We start from the raw sequence: 20287 nt of genomic DNA, 5'->3' as shown, positions 1-20287 counted from the left end.
GCCTCTTAACGCCCCCCTATGCAATCCCACCGCCCTCAAGGGGGTAGTACTGCCCACTTTGGGAACTACTGGTTTAAAGGAAAACAAAAGAGAATAACTAACTCTTGCATTTTATTTGCAGCTTCAAAGAAGTAAAGCAGTCCTGAGGCTTCCTTACCTTTAAGCAATGTGAGTTTCTAGAATATCCTCAGTTTTAATAGGCAATCCCTTGTCAAGTGTTCCCATTTCTTCCTCTTCCCTCTTCCTACGTCTCTCTCGACAGTAACTTGAAAAGCAAGTTGCAAAATTAATTTGTGTGATTATGTGCAAGTCTAGTGCACCAGCTTATCGTGCATATACCTTTGAAGTTAGTGCATTTCACAAGCCTACATGAACCAGAGATATCATCTATGCATCAGATATTACTAGGGAGTCAAGCCTCTTGAAGACAGGGAACGCCTAGTCCCCAGTCTTCTTTGCCATATTTTTGAAGCCAACTTTTGGTCCTATTGGAAATCCCTGAAACTGGGGCATAAAAAAGTTGTTTTAAAATTTGCATAAGTTTTTTAAAATCCGAATACAATTCTTTCCCCACTGATGAAGAATTTTATGGTCGAAACACGTTTGAGATTTATGTTTGATGTTTGTTGTATGTGGATCATTCTGTTTAAATTTTAAGTGTACATATTTGTTTTAAGATTAAATATATTTTCTACGAACACAAGATTTTATTTTCACAGGCATAGTTCTCTCAAATCGAAACCAAACTAAACAGGCCTTTATTTCATATCTACCATAGCTTGCAAGCCCCATTGAAGTAAAAGGAATGTTGTGTACCTTTTGTGTGGCAGCTCGTCACTTAAGGCCAATGAAATTAATCTATTATTCTGTGTCAACCTGGAGGGAGATGTCGAGGGGAATGTCACAGGGTTCTGTCATAGGCCTTGTGCTAGTCAATGTTTTTATGTGACTTGGATGAGGACGTAGAAGGATACCTATCAAATTTGCACAAGACACAAAATGGAGGAGGGATTGCTAATACTGTAGAAGACAGAATCAAGATTCAAAACAATCTTGACAGGCTGAAACACTAAGCCAAAACCAACAAGATGAAATTCAACAGATAAAATGTAAAAAAAACACCAAAAAAACCACCCTACATTCTGGAACCAAGACTGAAAAGTACAAGCACAGGATGGGATTGATCTGATTAGTACATGTAGTTCCTACTGTGGCTGACTGGATTCCCTGTGGAGGACATGAGTCACCACTGGGTTTCATGTTTCTGATTAGATTTAAAAGTAGGTTCTGAGTCTGGCAACACGGCCCAGGCAACATTAAAAAAAAGACAACCAACATCTCCCCTTTAAAAAATAATATATAGCTACACTAGGAGCCATTTACAACAGTTCATGTAGAAGAAGTCAAAAGACACCAAAATTAACTCCACATGGTTTTACACAGACATACTTACTGAGTGCAAGTGCATGTACATGCAATCAGGATGATAAATGACACCATAACAGCTATCAAACAAATCACCACAATTTGGCTGTGATCTCCTCTTAGGTAAAACAGGTCCAACCTCTCACATCTTGCGCCAGTGTAACCGCTCTCACAGCTGTAAAGGAAAGACCGGAGATGTAAAGAACACTCCCCCGCCCACCCAGTGCATTGCAAATAGAGCTCCTCCCTTGCACAGCTAAAGTCTTGCCAGCTGGCCCCTGTACCAAGCAGACACTTTGCCTTACAGGCAGATCAGAAAGTGCTGAATTTATCATCCTGTTGCCTACCTCATTTGCGGAGCGGATTAAGCAAATCTCATATCACTTACCCTGTGCTCTCCATGGAGCTCCATTGTTGTGTGAAGTTAAATCTGGGAATGTGAGGAGCAGGGCCTTTCACAGGTCCACACGACAGCTATGGAATTCACCATCTAGGTTCACCAGGTTGAAATGGCTCTATTTTATGAGCCTTTTATTACTGCCCCATTGGACATGCTGTAACTAATTGTGTTTGGTTCTGTTGTTTCAGTACTTTTATTGCTTTGCCTGAACTTTGATATATTTCATCTCTACTGTATTTTAGTTTTTAAAATATTATTGTTTATAACTGTCAAATGTAAACTTTAAATTGAGATCCAGAAGTTTCTTTAACTCTCCAAGAACAGCTGGGGTCAAATGCACCCCATCAGCACCGAAAAAAACAACACTTGCATCTGTTTTCCCCAATTCCATGCTCCACATAATTTTCAGCTATGATGATGTAGTCCAAAAGTTAGTGTCAGAGATTATGACTTGCTTTTCCCTGCCCGAAGTTGTGGAATCGGATCAGGACAGTCATTTTACCTCTGGAGTAGTACAGGGCATAGCAAAAGAGTTAGGGATAGATTGGAAGCTACATACTCCCTGGCGGCCACAGGACAAGCTGAGAGAATGAATAGGTCCCTTAAAGAGACGCTTAAAAAAATTCAATTAGAGGCCTCCCAGAATTGGGTGGCTGCCCTGCCATTAGCTTTAACCAACCTTAGGAGAATGCCCCGAAAATGTTTAAAGGTGTCACCATTTGAATTAATGTTTGGGTTTCCACCGCGTGTTTTGACTAGGATAAGGGAGGAAATTAAGTAGGAGATAGGAGATCAAATGTTATTTGAGCATGTAACTGCCCGGTATGACTTGTTATGTGGTATTCTGGGAAGCTCCGATGTCCGTTTGTTAGTTTTCTTCTCTAGCTCCATATATTGAACCTTGAGTGAGTTCAAGACCAAATCCCAGGCTCAGATGCTCCTTCTGCTATCCCCCTAAGCACAGTGAAATGGTGAAGGCTAATCTATGGTATTACGCTTCTCCCTGCCTTTATTTTAAGACTATGCATCTATTGAAACACAAGAGCGTCCAGTTCAGTTCTTACATTCCCCCTATGTTAAGAGGAAGGCAAGGTTTCTGCATGAGTGCAAGGCCAGTTCCACATCTCAGCCTAGGTAGAATGAAGAAGCCCAGGGTCTCTCAATTCCAAACCCAATAATCCATTTTCCTTCTGAAAAGGAAAAAGTCCTTTCATGGACACTGTCACACCCCCGCCCCACAAGGGTGCCTCTCAGTAGTAACCATCCTGTCGTGGGAATGATTCTCATCCCTCACTGAGATTAGAGACAACTTGGAGAGAGATCCAGACTTGGGGGGATTCCACACATCGTACTGAGGCTGCTTCCATGCGCCCCCAGTGCGCCCCCAAAGCAATCGTGTAACTTGCCTGGCGAAGAGACGAGGAAGAGGCGTCCTTGCCGCCGCCGCCGCCACCCACCTACCTCCTCGCCAGCCAGCTCGGAGAGCTCTCCGTCCCAGTCGGCGAGGAGGTAGGTGGGTGGCGGCGGCGGGTGGCGGTAAGGACGCCTCTTCCTCGTCTCTTCGCCAGGCAAGTTACACGATCGCTTTGGGGTTGCACTGGGGGTGCATGGAAGTGGCCTCAGTACGACGTGTGGAATCCCCCTTGAAATACACTCAACATTTTCAGGCTCTATACCTCAGTCAAAGTGGCTACGTTATGCCTTTCAAAATATTTTTGATATTTTGGAATAAGACCCAGAACTGAAAGCTGACGAAGAACAGGCTCAATTAGCATATACGGTGTTAGCCAAATATTTCCAGAGTCTGTCATGTCATAATTTAGCTCTGGATAAAGGACATGTTTTCAGTGTTTTGGAACTTAAGACATACACACATGCTGGTGTTTTTTCTACTGCAACATAACGACATCTTCCCTTGACACAGTAGTGCTTATACTCCTCAGGACACTTAGAAAAATGTCCCCTCCACCTCAATCCTTTGGTGCCATCTAGAAATAAAAAATGAAACATACATTACATTCTCCCACAAAGACAACACACCCAAGTGACTTCTGTTGGCTCTGTGCTGCTCCGCTATATTTTAATAGTTTTACAATTTTAACAGTTCTTTATAGATAAAGTGTTTTTGATATTTTGCTTTGAGCATTCCTAATGAGTAGAAAATGAAACTCATACTCTATACAGAGCTGAGCAAAACTGACACACACACACCCCAATTCATTGCCCCATTCATGGGTGGCAAATTAGGGGTCGGGGTAGGTCCACTGTCTATTTCAGGGGTAAAATTCTCTAATGGATTTGGGAGAGTTCACTCGTAGCAGTGACCTTTTCGTACATTTTAACGTTTTGGTTTTGTCCTTGTCTGTAGTGGCCCCCCAAAAAAATAATAACAACAGAAACAGAGCAGTGGTGGTCAGCCCTCCTAAACCTGGTAGAGAAGTCCCCACTTAGTATATAACATTGCCCCCTGTTTTGGGGGGAGGGAATTTCAAGCTGAAACTTCTCAGTAGAGAACTACTATGTTATATATAAAATTTTGTTTGTTAACAGTACAAAATGCAGAAGAAGAAGCCTAAGGCTGGTTTTGAGCTAAGGAAGCCCATAATAAGTAAATTCCAGAAGTCAGAGGACACAGTAGATAAAGGAATAAACTAAAATTAAACCCAAGAGATGCATGCACATGCACACACACATACACACACTATGCAATCTAAGGCTAAATCCAATATTGCGTGAGCAGAAGTCCATTTGCGCACCAGGAGTGTTTCCCCCATCTTGCCTCATGCAGCCCCCTCTGGAGGCGATTTTGGGGGCACACAAGGAAAGGGGGAATTTGATCTGTCAGCAGTGTCTGTTCTGCTGGCAGAAGGGCACCACTGGATACAACCCTTATGCTCCAGACCCCACTCCAGGGCATTAGGTCAACAAAGGAGATGTTTACGTTATAACTTTTCTATTGAACCTAATGGAGAGCAAAAACAAAAAATACCTCCTGCTATTATACCACACCATTAGGATAGAGTATAGATTCAATCTACCTACCACCCAGACAACAAGATCCTAATCCAGATGATAGGTCATGGGGCTCTGCCACCCTGCACAAAGATAGGCTGGGTTCACACAACAAGACATAACTGTGGATTGTTGTGTTGTGTGAACCCAGCCGTGCTAACAAACCATGGCTTGTTAACTATGAGCAACCCACACCTCACAAACCAATAACAAACCATCAGTTCTCTGTTCAGAAAACCGCTTTAACCATGGTGAATAAGGCAAAAGGCCTTGTTCGCCATGGTTAAAGCTGTGGTTTAAGGTGTCTTCTGAACAGGGCCTTCATGAGTTGTTTGTGGTTAACTTTTCAGAGAACCCTTCAGCTTAACCCGTTAGCCCACATCACCTTCTGAAACTAAGTCTAGAAGATATATTTTGTTTGGTTGTTCAAATGTTATTGTTTATAGCCAATGGCCATAACGTGTGCTACTTTTAATGATGCACTGGTTTAAAATGTTTGAATTAGTTGGATGGGTTTTATGGTGTTTTTATTTGTGTTGTACCCCGCCTCGATCCAGAGGGAGAGGCGGGGTAACAATTATTATTATTATTATTAACACGCAAAGCATATTTCTAAAACATCAAACAATTAAAATGGAGGGGGACTGGTAAAGCCATAAAAATACAAGTAATAAAATCTTAAACTTTTGCTTAAATTCAAACAGAACTTCCCTTAGCTTTTGTCTCTGGTATTGTTCAGAGGCCCCTCTAACCTTTGTTGCAGCTAGCACAAACAGAGCTACTCTACAGCTGACAAATTTGTCTATGTCCACCAGCAGCCATCTAACCCTAAAATCATCTGGTAGGCCTTCTAACGAAGTCTGGAAAAGAAGGAAGAACTTGACTCTAGCGGAGCTGTATAGAGGACAGTATAAAATATAGTGCACCACATATTCAATTTGACATGCTCCACATATACAGAATTGATCTTTTGCTGGCTTTTTAGAAAATCTAGCCAAAGGCAAGGGCGGAACCAAGTAATCTTCTACAATAATATTATTAGTAAAAGGTTTATGAAAGTGCCAGGTGCCTACGCATTTCGAACGCGGTTGCGTTCTTCCTCAGGGCTTTATAACGTTAGTGCAGTTGTCTGCAGAAGCTGCTAGGGATGTAGGCACCAGGCACTTTAATAAACCTTTTACTAATAATATTATTGTAGAAGATGACTTGGTTCCGCCCTTGCCTTTGGCTATTTTTTACTTCCCTATGGGGTTTTCCTTATTTTCGCACTTTTTAGAAAATCTGCCAGCCAGATATTCAGCGGGCATCAATTGAAATCTAAGTTGGGTAAAAGCACACCTTACAGGTCAGCAAAGATTATTTCCTGGACCTTACAGGCAGATGCAAACTGCATCATCATTGCTGGGAGTATTGAATAAGTATTCAATACTGGGAGTATTGAATAAGCCTGCATCAGACATCTGCAAGATTTCACCCAACCTTCTCTATTCTGTAGGTCCAGAAAACACTGTTTGGCTAAATGGTGGTCTGACATCAATGATAACTTTTTCCAATACAATATTATGGATATGTGTATATGACATACCTGTCAAGGTTATTTATTTGTGCTAAACACATGTAAAATGTCAGCTGTATCTCATATTCATGAAGGCTACAGCTTCTTGAATGCTCTGCGCCATATCTTTTGGAAATCCAGCAGCATAACAGAACAGAAAACTATGCGCTTTACCATTCCGGAAACTATAATCACAGGGGTTAAAAGTTAATTCTGTTACAGAAGAATAATTAGCTGTGCAGATAGGGTTACTACACTGGATACAAAATGACACTTTGTTATGAATGCACAGCCAGAATCACAGCAAGATTACAATCTCATCAAAGCAGATCTCTTAAACTGAATATTCTCATAGAATTGAAGCAAAGAGGTCGCTTTGCAAGGGAAAACCTTTCTTTCTGAATAGAGGGGGTTGGCTGACAGTTCCTGAGATAAAACATGCTGATGGTTTTTGTGGTGGCCATGACACATTCTATATGGTTTTTTAAGGTTTTGTTACATTCTTTTAATTTCAGCCAGAATTATTGTATTTATTCCATTTTTGTAAACTCCCTGAGCTATTTTATCTTACGTGCAGTACTTTGTTAGAAAGCGCTACATAAATTATTTATGATGACGGTGATGATGATGTCACAATGTAACAACTACCCATCCTGGAAACCTTGAGCAATTTAAGGTCATGTTTTGCATGGAAATTAATTTGGTTCCCTCATTAGCAGTCACTATGTGAAGCAAGCTAGCCTGGGAATAATACCAGGCTGACAATATTAGCATTAAATTTTACTTCTCATCTAGGAAAGGGCCAAGACAGAAGTTTAGACCTATTTATTTATTTATTTTATATTCCATCTTTCTTCTGTGAAATTCAAGGCACCATACCTGGGCATACCACCATGGTCTCCTGGCCAGAAACTGACCGGAACCAAGTAAATGGGATCACTGATTAGGGGTTTGCTGTCAGAAGGAATGGCCAACTTAAACACATTGACCAATTAAAATATAGAACATTCTCTATTATACACCTAAGTGGCTTCAAAAATCAGCATGATCTACGCCTGTCAGTACTGTGGAAGACTGATATTTAAAATGGCATATGTTCACACTGATTTCTACTGAGGACTCTTGACTTCATTTGCTCAGGATCTTATTGCTAGAGGGAAAACCATCGTGATTTCAGCCTGAAATGCAAAATATCTGCTGGCCTAAGTTATATTCTGGAATGAAAAGCTATCTTCAAATTTTGCTGACATCAAACTTGACACAGGCAGAAGGCAGCCAGCATGATTGCACAGGCTCTTATCTCACTCCCAAACAATTAAGAGTCACATTTTAATCAGCAATTAACATTTTACTTGAGTAATATGTCCATTTATAGTGATATTCCTAGATTGTGAATAGGTTAAATCAGTTGGGTGGTGATAAAGTAACTAGGGCGATATAGAAAGAGCTGCCCGGATATTGTCTGACTGATTAGAATTTTAAATAAGACTTTTATTTGTTAAAATGCTGTCTACACAAAGCTATTAATAAAGAGTACCACAACATTTTAGCAGGAGTAAACATGGGGGCTTAATAAAGACTAGCTGATGAATGGAGAAGTGGGGGGGGATTAAAGGATGAAGCAACTGAGAAAACCTAGAAATGCAAGCTTGGTTTTGAATGCCACTGAACTGAACTGAAATATAGGAATTTGCTTTATATATGAAGAAGTGAATTCAACTCAAAGGAAGATGCTCAAAGAGGTGGCAGTGTTTTTAAACATTGCACACAATGAAGCTGTTTCATTATTTGTTTTAATCTGTCAGGCTCATAACAGAACAATTAGAATTCATTTCAAATTTACAAGATTGCTATTTACAAAAAAAAAATATTATTATTATTATTATTATTATTATTATTATTATTATTACAGCAACAACACTTAAGAAAAGTCCAAATTTCATACAAGGTATCAAACAGAGGATAAACCCACTCCCAGGTAAGTGTGTCGGATTCTATGCATGTTTATGCTGGAGTACGTTCTACTGAATGCAACGAGACTGACCTCTGAGTAGTCACACATAGCACTGCACTACATATAGATCAACAAGAGCAGCCTTCCCCAGTCTGGTCCATTCCAGATATTTGGACCATTCAGGCCCAGCCAGCATGGCCAATGATCAGGAATGCTGGGAACTGTAATTCAAGACCTCTGGAGGGCACAAGGTTAGGAAAGGCTGCTATATGTCAGGCACCCTCAAAAACTTACTGAAAATTGCTAAAACACTGACTGCTTATAGCAGGAAGCTAAAACTGATTTGAGATACATAAATATATTAGCTGTACCCGGCGTAACATACGCCGTTGTAGCATATATTAAAGTTTATTAATTAAATACACCATACCATACTTCTTTATTGCGATCCATAGATCCATGAAAAAAACAAGAATCAAACATGAAGTCATACAGTTAGTATGATATGGTATGGTAATTAAATATCATTGCGGGGGCGCAGGCTGCTTGGAGGCCGCCGATACAACGCCGTCTGGCAGACCTGGAGGGCAGGGAGGTTGGGGGAGGGGGAGCAGGTGTCCCCCTCTCCCTGGGGTTCCTGTCAGCCTTGAGCCGCCCCGCCCAGCTCACATGAGATTAGGCCAGGGCTCGCAGCAGGCGAGCGGCCTCCCACCCAGCCACCAAGGGCCCCGGCTGTGCCTCGCTCATGCTCCAGACCGTGGCACTGCCCCTTCGTGTGTGGGGGGGGAGCGAAGAGGCAGAAAGGGGGGTAGGATTACCTTGGAAAGCCCGGAGGACTCGGGCGAGGGGCTTAGCAACTTGCATTAGCTGACATTACACGTTGTTACTCTTGCTTAGCAACCTGTATCAGCTAAAGCCTGTACGGAAACATACCTAAGCGTTTTTATAGAGAGGGAGGGGTGTGTGTGTGGGTGTGTGGGTGTGCGCGCGCGTGTGTAACGAAAAGCTGCGATGACAGTATATCTTTAAGTACTGAAACTACAGAGAATTCCAAATATGAATAAACAAAGGAAGTGAGCCAGGTGGCTACCAGGAGGAGGGCCTTCTCTGCTGTGGCACCCTGACTGTGGAATGAGCTCCCTAAGGAGGTTCGCTTGGCATCTACATTATAAGCTTTTAGACGCCAGGTGAAGACCTTTTTATTCTCCCAGCATTTCAACAGTCTATAAATAAATTTTAATTTGGTGTTTTAAATTTGTAATTTTGCTTTGCTGCTGTTTTTATCTGGTTGAGCTTTTAAATTGTATTTTATACTATGGTTTTATACTGTTGTTTTATACTTTGAATGCTTTTAATTTTTGTGAACCGCCCAGAGAGCTCCGGCTATTGGGCGGTATAGAAATGTAACAAATAAATAAATAAATTAGTTAGCTGGAAGTTGGCAGAGTGACCCAAAAGATATGGAGAGAGCAACCTGGATAAAGGATGATTTATGATCTCGAAATAAAGCTTTATTTATTAAAGGCACAATCCCATGGCATGCATGGCTGACTTCAGGATGCTGGCAGTTGTAGGACTTCTTTCTGTTTAAACATGCATAGGATTGTGCCTTAAGAAGCCATCTATCCAAAGTTATTCATAGACAGGAAAGCCTTATTACGTGTGTGTTTTAATTCAAGGCCTCATCAGAGTAGGCCTACAATATTAGTAATAAATGTATTATTATAAAGTAAGTGTGGTCTATACATGGATTTGCATCTGTCAATTCCATAAAATGGTACACATGATTAGTTATACTGAATATAATTACTGTGCCAATTTGTTCCATAGTAATTACACAAGAATCATAGCTGAGGAGAGGGTTCTCTTCTCTGTTATATCCAATATGTTCAGCAGCCTCACAGGCTATCATAATCCATTATGTTACCTGTACAGTTTCCATTAGGGTAGCTGCAGGACAGCCTCTTGGCTTCATGTTCAGTTGTTGCATTTCCATTACCAGTCACACAGTTGAAAATGGCAAGGCCTTCAATCGTCAGGGGTGGGGTGGGAGAGAGAAAGCAAAGCAAAGGCATTACACAAATATATTTTCAGGACATTACAATAATGTTTTTTCTACCAAGCATAGCAGTGTAGAAACAAGGGGCGTGTCTACACCATGCCTTATCCCAGGGATCATCCCGGGATCATCCCTGTGCGTCCACATGACGCACAGGGGATCCCAGGGGCAGGGAATGATGATCCCTCCATTTCCCCGGGCTAACTGGGACGGCTTTTAGCCTGATTTTTCCCACTGTCTCAGGATCGTCCGGAGAAAGCGGGAGGTGTGGGCGTCCGTCCCAGTTTCGTCCCGGCTCGTCGCAAACAAACATGAGGAGACGAGAACCGGCACGGCGCTCTTCAGTCACTCTGTGCCCATTGGGGGTGGGTGGGTGGGAGATGTAGCATTGGGTTGTTGTTTTAAAAGAAAACACATTTGCATTGGAGGGCATGTGTGCTCATCGACTGTTAAAAGACATGGCGGGCGTGACGTCCCTCGTTCCTCCCGGGATGTCGTGCACACATCTGTCCAAAGGGGAGGATCTCATGAGCAGAATATCGTGAGATCCTCCCCCCTCCCTCCCAGAACACTGGGAGGGGTAGACATGCCGAAGGACAACTTCCCCTCCTGAAATATACCACACGTTTCATCATGTTATTCCTAAGTGTAGTTCAATATAATGCTGAAATGGAAGGAAAAACAAGTTTTCACCTGCTTCCGAAAGCCCATCAAGGAGGGAGCCAGCCTAGCTTCCCCGGAAAGAGAGTTCCGAAGCATTGGAGCAGCCACCGAGAAGGCCCTCTCCCATGTTCCCACCAAGCACGCCTGTGAAGATGGTGGGACTGAAAGAAGGGCTTCTCCAGAAGATCTCAAGGCACGGGCAGGCTCATAAGGGAGAATACGGTCTTTCAAATAACCTGGACCCGAGCCATATATAAACCAAATATATGTGGTTTAAAAAACAAAACAAAACCAGAATGTTCATAAAAACCATGGCTGGTCAGTCATATCAAATAAAGATGTTTTCAGCGCCTGCCTAATCTCCAGAAGCAGGAAGATCCAAAGAAGGTGGGCACCAGACTGAAGGCTCTTCTCTGGGTGGACTCCAATTGGGCTATCGGTCCATGCAGAACCACCAGGAGCATGCCAGCTAATGACCTCAGTGACCAGGCAGGTTGATAAGGGAGAAGGCGCTCTCTCAGGTATCCCGGTCCCAAGTTGTTTAGGGCTTTGTACACTAGTACCAAAACCTTAATCCTGCCTCTGTAGCAGATAGGCAACCAGTGCAATTTCCTCAGCAAAGGAGTTGCATGCCAAAAAGGGGAAGCTCCTGCCAACAGCTGAGCTGCTGTATTCTGCACTAGCTCCAGTTTCTGGAGCAGCAGCTTTAAGGGCAACCCCGCAGAGAGTGCATCGCAGTAATCTCGTGAGAATATTAGCACTTATACCACCATCCAAACTAGCCTCTCTAAACTGCTGCAAAGTTTCCATATGCTGCTGCTACTAAACAGTAAAATCCCAAGCGTGGAGAGAAAATCCCAAGCGCACCAGCTCTACCTCTCCAATGCTGATCTCCTTGTGGTCCACGAAGGAACGCCTAGTGAGATGATCCTGGAGATCTCTTCATTGGCTTCCAATTCACTCCAGAATCCAATATAAACTTCTCCTGCTGAACTTCAAAGCTCTTCACGGTCTAGCTCCTGCCTATCTCTCCTCTCTCATCTCACACTATCGCCCCGCTCGGGCTCTCCGCTCCTCTGATGCCATGCTTCTCGCCTGCCCAAGGACCTCCACTTCCCTTACTCGGCTTCGTCCTTTTTCTTCTGCTGCCCCTTACGCCTGGAACGCTCTTCCAGAACACTTGAGAACTACAAACTCAATCACTGCTTTTAAAACTCAGCTAAAAACTTTTCTTTTCCCTATAGCCTTCAAATATTGAGTTTGTTCTGACTCTATACTGTTAGCTTCACCCTACCCGGTGCCTGTTTGCATTCTCCTTCCCTCTTTATTGTTTACTACAACTTATTAGATTGTAAGCCTATGCGGCAGGGTCTTGCTATTTACTGTGTTATCTACTGTGTTATCTATGTACATTGATGGTGCTATATAAATAAATAATAATAATAATAATAATAATATTGTCAAGTTTGCTGTAGGGTGGATTCCTGCATTGAGCAGCGGGTTGGACTCGATGGCCTTTTAGGCCCCTTCCAACTCTACTATTCTATGATTCTATGATTTCAGTTTTACCATTCCTGATTTGGTGATTTATAATAAGTTCACTTCTATAAAATGACAAATTTGTATTTCACCAGAACTATGACATCTATCCCAGTTATGAGAAAATACGCACATAGGAAGAAGAAAACCGGCAACATATTAACCTTTGGAACTCTTATAAAAATAGGTTTATGAACTGAACTTTAACAAAAGATTTTGGCTGAAGTCCTGTGTATCATTAGGCTACTAAAATCGCATTGGAGTCAATGGAGTGCATTGATCTGATACACGTTTACTTGCAAGTCTCATTGAGTTCAATGGGGCTTATTCCCAAGTAAGCGTGCATGCGATTGAACCCTTAAGCAGCCTGTCTGTAAGACTGCACATCTGGCTGATTTCATCCATTTGCTCAGGGACCTTAATCTTGAGGTTCAAATATAGTTTATTCAATTTTAAAAATAAACACAAAAATAAACACAAAAACACACATACAGACCAACAACAACAAAAAACATCCAAGCTGCTTTTAAAATAAGACATGTGGGGATAATATTAAATTAGATACTCTTGAAGCATGAGGCCTAAAACGTGGTCTGGTGACTTGAAAGTAGCAATATTTCAGAAATAGACATTAACTTAGCTGTCAACAATTCAAGAATTTCTGGTTTATCAATCGTAAACTAGTAATTGAATGAAAACTTTAAAACAGATGCCTTTTTTGAGATTTTGAAGGAAGCGTGAAACGTAATTTAATAAATAAAAATTACGTGTGGCAAGATGCAAAAATAAATAAATAACACTTCACATTTTCTTTTTCATTTCCTTTTATCGTCACATTACCAACGCAATTAATTTATGCTCTTAATTCTCTGTCCCACCAATAATTAGGCCACACCCAAATAACCACCTAAAGCTTTTGCAGATTAATCTACCAACATACAATACAATCTTAGATGTGTCTGCTCAGAAGTATGCCTGATTACATTTGATGGGATTGACTCCCAAGTAAATATATATATATAGGATTGTAGGCTAAACCAGTTCAAGCTTGCACTCCTATTATTTGTTGCATGCTGCATTACCACTAAGCAATTACAAACTAGAAATTGTTCACTAAAAGACAAAAGAGACCTGTTAAAGGTTAACTGTACCTTATTTCTAGCAAAGCAGCCACACAACTGGCGGCATCCCAGCAAGGAAAGTGAATAGGAACAGAAAGATATGGAAATGGATCACCAAAATGTTTCATCGCTGTTCTTAGAGTATTGATATTAAAACATTCTGGGAGTTCCAGTAAAATATGTAAGCCAGTTTCATCACTGGCTGTATCCCAATGTAAATGTCACAAACTGGATCAGGTTCCAACTTTTTCAAATGCCACCAATGTAATAATATCACATGTAGTTAAACTGGCTTGCAGTATTTCTCAGTTGATTATTACTGACCATTTAAACAAGGGGCTCTTCCACACGTCGTCCTGAGGCCGCTTCTATGCGACCCCAGTGCGACCCGAAAACGATCGTGTAACTTGCCTTTGGAAGAGCCGAGGGAGAGGCGTCCTTGCCGCCGCCACCCACAGACCTCCTCGCCGGCCAGCGAGGAGAGCTCTACTGAAGAAGGCAGGGTGCAGAGCGAAGCTCTCCACCCTGCCTTCTTCCCCTGAACTCTCTGTCCCAGTCCGCGAGGAGTTCTGTGGGTGGTGGCAGCGGCAAGGACGCCTCTTCCTCGGCTCTTCCAAAGGCCAGTTACACGATCGTTTTGGGGTCGCACTGGGGTCGCATAGAAGCGGCCTCAGGACGACGTGTGGAAGAGCCGCAGGACTCCGGCCAAGATAAGATGAAGTGTGTTGTAATACTAATTTTTCATCACCTTTGGGTAATCAAACCATTGTGGATTATAAATGGCACTGACTTCTAGGTCAAACCGTTACTTGGAAACAAGTCTACAAAGAACAGTATTAATTTAGGAATTACTTTTTATGCTCTTCAATGGTAACGGGCACCGGTATTGTTACAATTTTAAGAAGAGTTTATTTAATAGTACAGCTAGATTAAAGTCCATATTACAGCAAAGAAAGTAAATCTGTATGCTAATATTCCCAGGCAAGCAATGTAGTAAACTATTTTAAATTACATGCAATATTACACCAGCACTAACTGACCTGACTTTAAGTCCTACTTGCTCCAAACTTCTCTAGGTTCTAAGGCATCTTAAAATAAACACACAGAACTAAAGATAGACTACTGGTCCTATTCAATGGGTCCCCTGAAAGGCATCCCTATAGCATACACAGCAAACTCCAAAACCAAAGCCTCACGGGAAATTTGTGCTTGGGCAGAGCTCCCAAATGACGCAATTAAAAACTACCCCCGAGCATGCACAAAGTTCCTTTCCCGTTACCACTGAGTAAACTCGACCTCTCTGTACCATTACGCAGCAAGTCTTTTCAATACACAAGATATTAGGATTGTGGGTGGGTGTTTTTAAGTAAACCACTGACGAAGGAAGATGTGAAATCTGGCCAAAGACATTTTCCCTGCAGTCCGACTTCAGCAGCACTTCTAGTCTAAGCAACAAACCTCTCTTTCCAGAGGTCTCCAAAAACTACTCCTTATAGGTCTTATAGGAAGCCTTGCCCAGAGCCACCTTTTAGAAGATGGTGGTAGCGACTGTCAACTTATTTCCCCGGCAAGGCTCCCGTCCATCCATGACGAGCAGAAACGCAGCAAGAGAAGTTTTGCACCGCGGCGTTGCACTTTTTTGTGTGAACAGCCCAGAGAGCTTCGGCTGTTGGGCGATATAAAAATGCAATAAATAAATAAATAAATTTCTGGGTTTCTGCTTGTGATGCAGCCGGGAAAACCCTCAGGGACCCCCGCCAGAAAGCTGGCAAAGTTAGGTGGGAAATCGGGCCAAGAATGGGATTGCCATTGCAAGTCCCTTCCCTGCCCCTTTAATAGCTCCAGGCTAGGCAGGAACTGCGCCGGGGAGCCCGCACCTGTTGGATGTCCGCCTGTCCTGAAACTATTAAAGGCAAAGGAGGAGGCCACGCTCGAAAGTGCTCCCTGTGACCCGGGCAGGTGGTTTCAGCAGCAGCAGCAGCTGCTCCTCCTCACCGAACCAGCGACCAGCCGCGTCGCGCAGTCCAGCCGCCCCCGTCCCCGCGAGCAGGAGCAGCCCCGTCCTCACCCAGGAGCAGCAGGGGGCCGTAGCCCGGGAACACCGCCGGGGCCATCCAAGCCCGGCCCCAGGTTGACGAGCGAGCGGATTGCAGCCGCTCACTAGAGGTAGCGGCTGGCTAGAGAAAAGCGGGGGAGGCCTTGCGAGCCGAGAGGCTGCTACCGCCGCCGCCGCCGCCTCCTCCTGGCTGCCGGAGGGCGCACGGCCCAGCGCGGCGTGCCTGGGCGCTCGGCGCGGAAGGAGGCATGGGCTTCTCTCGCCAGCCGCGGCTCCTGCTCCTCCTCCTCCTCCTGGCACAAGCTGGGTGGAGCTCCGTTCTCACTTCGGGGGTGCACAACGAACGAGCGGGGGCCCGGGTGCTTTCCCCATCTAAGGTCTCCTTGCTCTTGCTCACCTACGGGAGCTAGGCTGCCCCCCCTCCCCGGTGCCATAGCACTCTTGAAGAGACACCTGTGGCCTAGGCCAGCAGTCCCCAACCTTTTTGGCACCAGGGACTGGTTTCGTGGATGACAATTTTTCCACGGGGGGGGTGGGTTAGGGGATGGTTTGGGGAAGCCCCTCCTCCCCCCCTCCCCAGCGTCCTGGCTTCGCTTTGGCTGGGTGGGCGCCCAGCTGAAGCGAAGCCAGGGCACTGGGGCGGGCGGGCGGCTTCGGAACGGCACACCCTGAAGTCGCTCTCCCAGAGGGGCTTCCGGCCGTGCGTACCGTTCCAAAGCTGCCCCACCCCACCCCAGCGTCCTGGCTTCGCTTCGGTTGGGCAGGCGAGATGGCGCCCCTCGGCCAGGTACGCTGGAGTGGGGGTGGGGGTGGGTGGGTGAAAACAGCTCACCAGCACGGCCTGGTTCCTAACAGGCCACGGACCGGTATTGGGGATCCCTGGCCTAGGCGTTCCAGGACTAGAAGGGTAGACTGTTACTCTCCGGCTCCCCGATGATGAGTGCGTCATCCGAACTCCACCTCCATATTACTCTCTGTTGGTAAAGGTGCGCCCGCAAGCAAGCAAGCGCACCAGGCTTAACCTATGGTGCCACAGCCAGAGGTGCTGCCAGGGCAGGACTTGGGAGCTGAAGTCCAGGGACCCATTCAGCAGAATGAGCCAAACAGCCCTCAAATGTGCCAAGCTCTCTTACCACATTTTGAACTAAGTGGAGTAACGCACGTGCCCATCCACTCTTAGATAATAATGATGTTAGACCATAAAGTACACAATTACCTTAACTGCACCACTGGCCGCACCAAGCATGTTGAGAGGGTTGGTGTGTGTGTGTGTTAATGCACTGGTTTTTCAAACTGTTCTGGGGAAGATTGGGGTTCCTTGAAACTTTACCATGGGTTCTTAACAAGATCTGAATTAAGTATCTCTAAAAGGCAACTTGCCCATCATTGCCAATCCCAGCAATGTACAGCTGCAGGAAGGTGTTAGATGGATTATGGGTAGAGTGACTGCGAGGCCCAAGACGGCCAGTTAGTGCCTGGTGTGAATTTAGCACGTGTGCCGTTTTGACAAGTTTTACAAAACCTGCAGTTTATATTCTCAGTTATTTGGTGTATGTATCTGGATGACTTAGGCAGATTATATGTAAGCATTCTGGGATGACAAGTGTTAGATAGATGCCTCTCCGATATATTTTTCAGCAACTATGTTGCTTCCATGAAGTGCTTCGATCATCAAAGTTTCCCCTTCTGTGATCTAACTCTGCACAACATGAGGCTAAATAGATTTTGTCCTATACCATTTGCGCCCTCATTTAAATTATCAGTTCCCTGGCAGGAGTTTATATACAGCTCTAAGTATGCTGTGATTAGCTGCAGACTTAGCAGGTTGTGGCAGTGAGGGTGAAGTGGGAGGAGTTGTAGACAGCCATCTTGGGCTCTGAGTTCAGTGAGTGTGCATTTATGCTAGCTTTTTTGCTGTCAAAACTTTATGCCGTTGGCTGGCAGACGGAGCACTTCCCCACCCCAGGAGAACATAGGCTATGGACTAAGAAGGACACCTCCCTATTCCTCCCCACCATACATCTTACCCTCCCTCTTAACCTGGTTCAGCGAAGTTGGCATAAGAGTTACAAGGACTGAAAAAATATATACCACGGAAACTTCATAACCTTGGCATGCTTTTTTAATTTGGAGTTACTCCTGTCTAGGGTGACCATATGAAAAGGAGGACAGGGCCCCTGTATCTTTAACAGTTGTATTGAAAGGGGAATTTCAGCTGGTGTCATTTGTATGCATGAAGCACCTGGTGAAATGCCCTCTTCATCACCACAGTTAAAGCTGCAGGTGCCCTGCCCTCTTTTAAATCTGGTCACTAGTATAGCTCCTGCAGCTTTAAATGTTGTGATGAAGAGGGAATTTCACCAGGTGCTTCATGCATACAAACGAAAGGGGAATTTCAGCAGGTGTCATTGGTATGCATGCAGCACCTGGTAGAAAAAAAACTTCAACAGTAAAAGATGCCCACTTTTGTATCTGATCACTCTAATATAGCTCCTGCAGCTTTAACTGTTGTGATTAAGAGGGAATTTCACAGGTGCTGCATGCATACCAATGACACCTGCTGAAATCCCCCTTTCAAATTCCCTTTTCAATTCAGCTGATAAAGATACAGGAGCCCTGTCCTCCTTTCCATATGGTCACCCTACTCCTGTCATAACTCAAGGACAGGATTGTGTTGTCAGCCTCTAGACACTATACATATTCTTACTACACCACTGATACTACTTGCCAGAAAGGTGCATTGTTCTTAAACATGAGAACCAACAGGGCAGAAAAGAACAAAAGGAAGATTAGGCTCAGACATACAAAGCTCCATCCAACTGAGTTACTGGGCACTCACGGAGTTTGCTCAGGTCCCTCACATTTCATCATCTGCCTCCCACGCCCCTTCTGGCCTTCCTTACATGACAAAAAAACTCTCCACAAAGTCTGATGTATTTTTAAACACGGAATTGCTGCTCTCCTGCTATATGCAGGAGAAGCAGCGCCATTATAACAGCGGACTCAGTAGGCCTCGTGTTGCGTACTTCCTCTTTTTAAAGAGGAAGTAACTGAGGAACGAAAACACGGGCGGAGAAGCGACGTGCTGTGATGGAGCTCACAGTTTCTACACAACTGTAAAAACCTGTTCTTAACAATTAACATTTCCTAACAAGAAGATCAGCCTGAATGCAGTAACACTTTTGTGTTCCTTGAAGAGGTGGGATTAGGCCATGAGCCAGGACCTCAAATTTAGGCCATTGGTACCACTCGGGGGGGATGGGTTCTAATATGATTTTTTTGCAAGGTATGGATGCCTAGAGATGGCAAATATGTGATAGCGAGTCATAACTCTTTGCCTTTTGTCTGATATTATTGGTTTAGCAACCATAGGCAATAAAATGGTTTTCATATTTTTGATAAATAGCATTCAAATTCATCATAATATTTTGAAAAATAAATCTAATTCCACCATATTGATTAAACTCAATAGTATTTAAAAATAATTAGGATTATTAATTGCAATAATAATATAGTCCTTATAATAACAATAGAACTTTATTGTATTCCTTATATATTGATATAGATCATATGCATAATTTTCACTGCCAATTTCTAATAGTAGTAGTTGTTAAATCTTACATAGGCAATGTAAGATTTTATGTTATGTTATGATTGAACATAAACACAATTTTATCATTCACATTCGACATAATCATCTTCTTCTGAATAGGCGTCATCACTCTCTGCGTCTGTTTGGTTTTCACAGCCGGGAAGTCTGCACATGCTAGTGCACTTGAGGTCATTTAGACAGCAGACACACGTTGGCAGTTGCTAATGCAGTTGCAAGCTAGTAGATCTAACACAGCCTGCGGTGCTGGCTGCCCCTCCATCCAGTCCACTACCAGTTGCTCTGCTCCATCTTGTTTTTCCAACTTCCACCCTCTCCCAATTGGACTAGGTGTCTGTGGATCATTCAGAAGACATCTCTTGCTTATAGCAGCTTGATAATTTGCACGTTCGGCATGTTTTTTCAGACAGTCCCTGCAAGATGGAAGTTGATGACTGTCTGTCTCACCCTTCTTTGCGCAAAATAGGTGATATCTCAAGTACATGATGTACTGAAGATTTTGGTGCATACACTAAGCACGAGAATTGTTCCAATTTGTCCATTAGTTCTTCAGAGAGATCCCATTCGTCTCCGACATTGCAAATGGTGTGAAAGGTGCCCATTTGAAGAATGATCCTGTGGTATGTTGCTTTATGCTTCCACACGATCTCAGTTGCTTTTGCGTAGAGAGTTTGATCCATGACCACTAAAATTTTCGCCAAATGCAGTGATTCCCTTATCAGCTCTGACTGTTTCATAATTTCAGAAACAGTTGTCAACTCAGTTGCAGGGGCATTAATGGTGGGCAAGTAGCCAATGGAATCCTGTGATACACTAACTAGGTCTCTAGTACTGATGTTAAATCCTTTCCAACTTAGTATTATCTGTGCGAGGCTCCCTTTTTGTCTTGTAAC

The 20287-nt window shown here is 43.7% G+C and overlaps 2 protein-coding genes across 2 annotated transcripts in view; one reads left to right on the top strand and one right to left on the bottom strand.

The window, feature by feature from the left end:
• Positions 1-159: 159 nt before the first annotated feature.
• BTC (betacellulin) lies at positions 160-15842 on the bottom strand. Its single transcript, XM_063147543.1, has 5 exons — positions 15797-15842; positions 10274-10372; positions 3696-3813; positions 1454-1600; positions 160-265 (listed from the first exon to the last, which is right to left on the bottom strand). Exons 1-5 carry the CDS (start codon positions 15840-15842, stop codon positions 160-162), a joined length of 516 nt encoding a protein of 171 aa, XP_063003613.1.
• A 711-nt stretch (positions 15843-16553) lies between these two features.
• The window catches only part of PARM1 (prostate androgen-regulated mucin-like protein 1), a 50979-nt gene continuing 47245 nt past the window's right edge, over positions 16554-20287 (top strand). Inside the window, exons 1-2 of the mRNA XM_063147541.1 lie at positions 16554-16571; positions 19940-20014. Coding sequence (XP_063003611.1) covers positions 16554-16571; positions 19940-20014 — 93 coding nt within the window. The remainder of the gene's footprint in view (positions 16572-19939; positions 20015-20287) is intronic.

The sequence above is a fragment of the Elgaria multicarinata genome, chromosome 1 (assembly GCF_023053635.1).
Source record: "Elgaria multicarinata webbii isolate HBS135686 ecotype San Diego chromosome 1, rElgMul1.1.pri, whole genome shotgun sequence".
In the NCBI taxonomy this organism is placed as follows: domain Eukaryota; kingdom Metazoa; phylum Chordata; class Lepidosauria; order Squamata; family Anguidae; genus Elgaria; species Elgaria multicarinata.
This window is presented reverse-complemented; position numbering and strand designations above follow the sequence as displayed.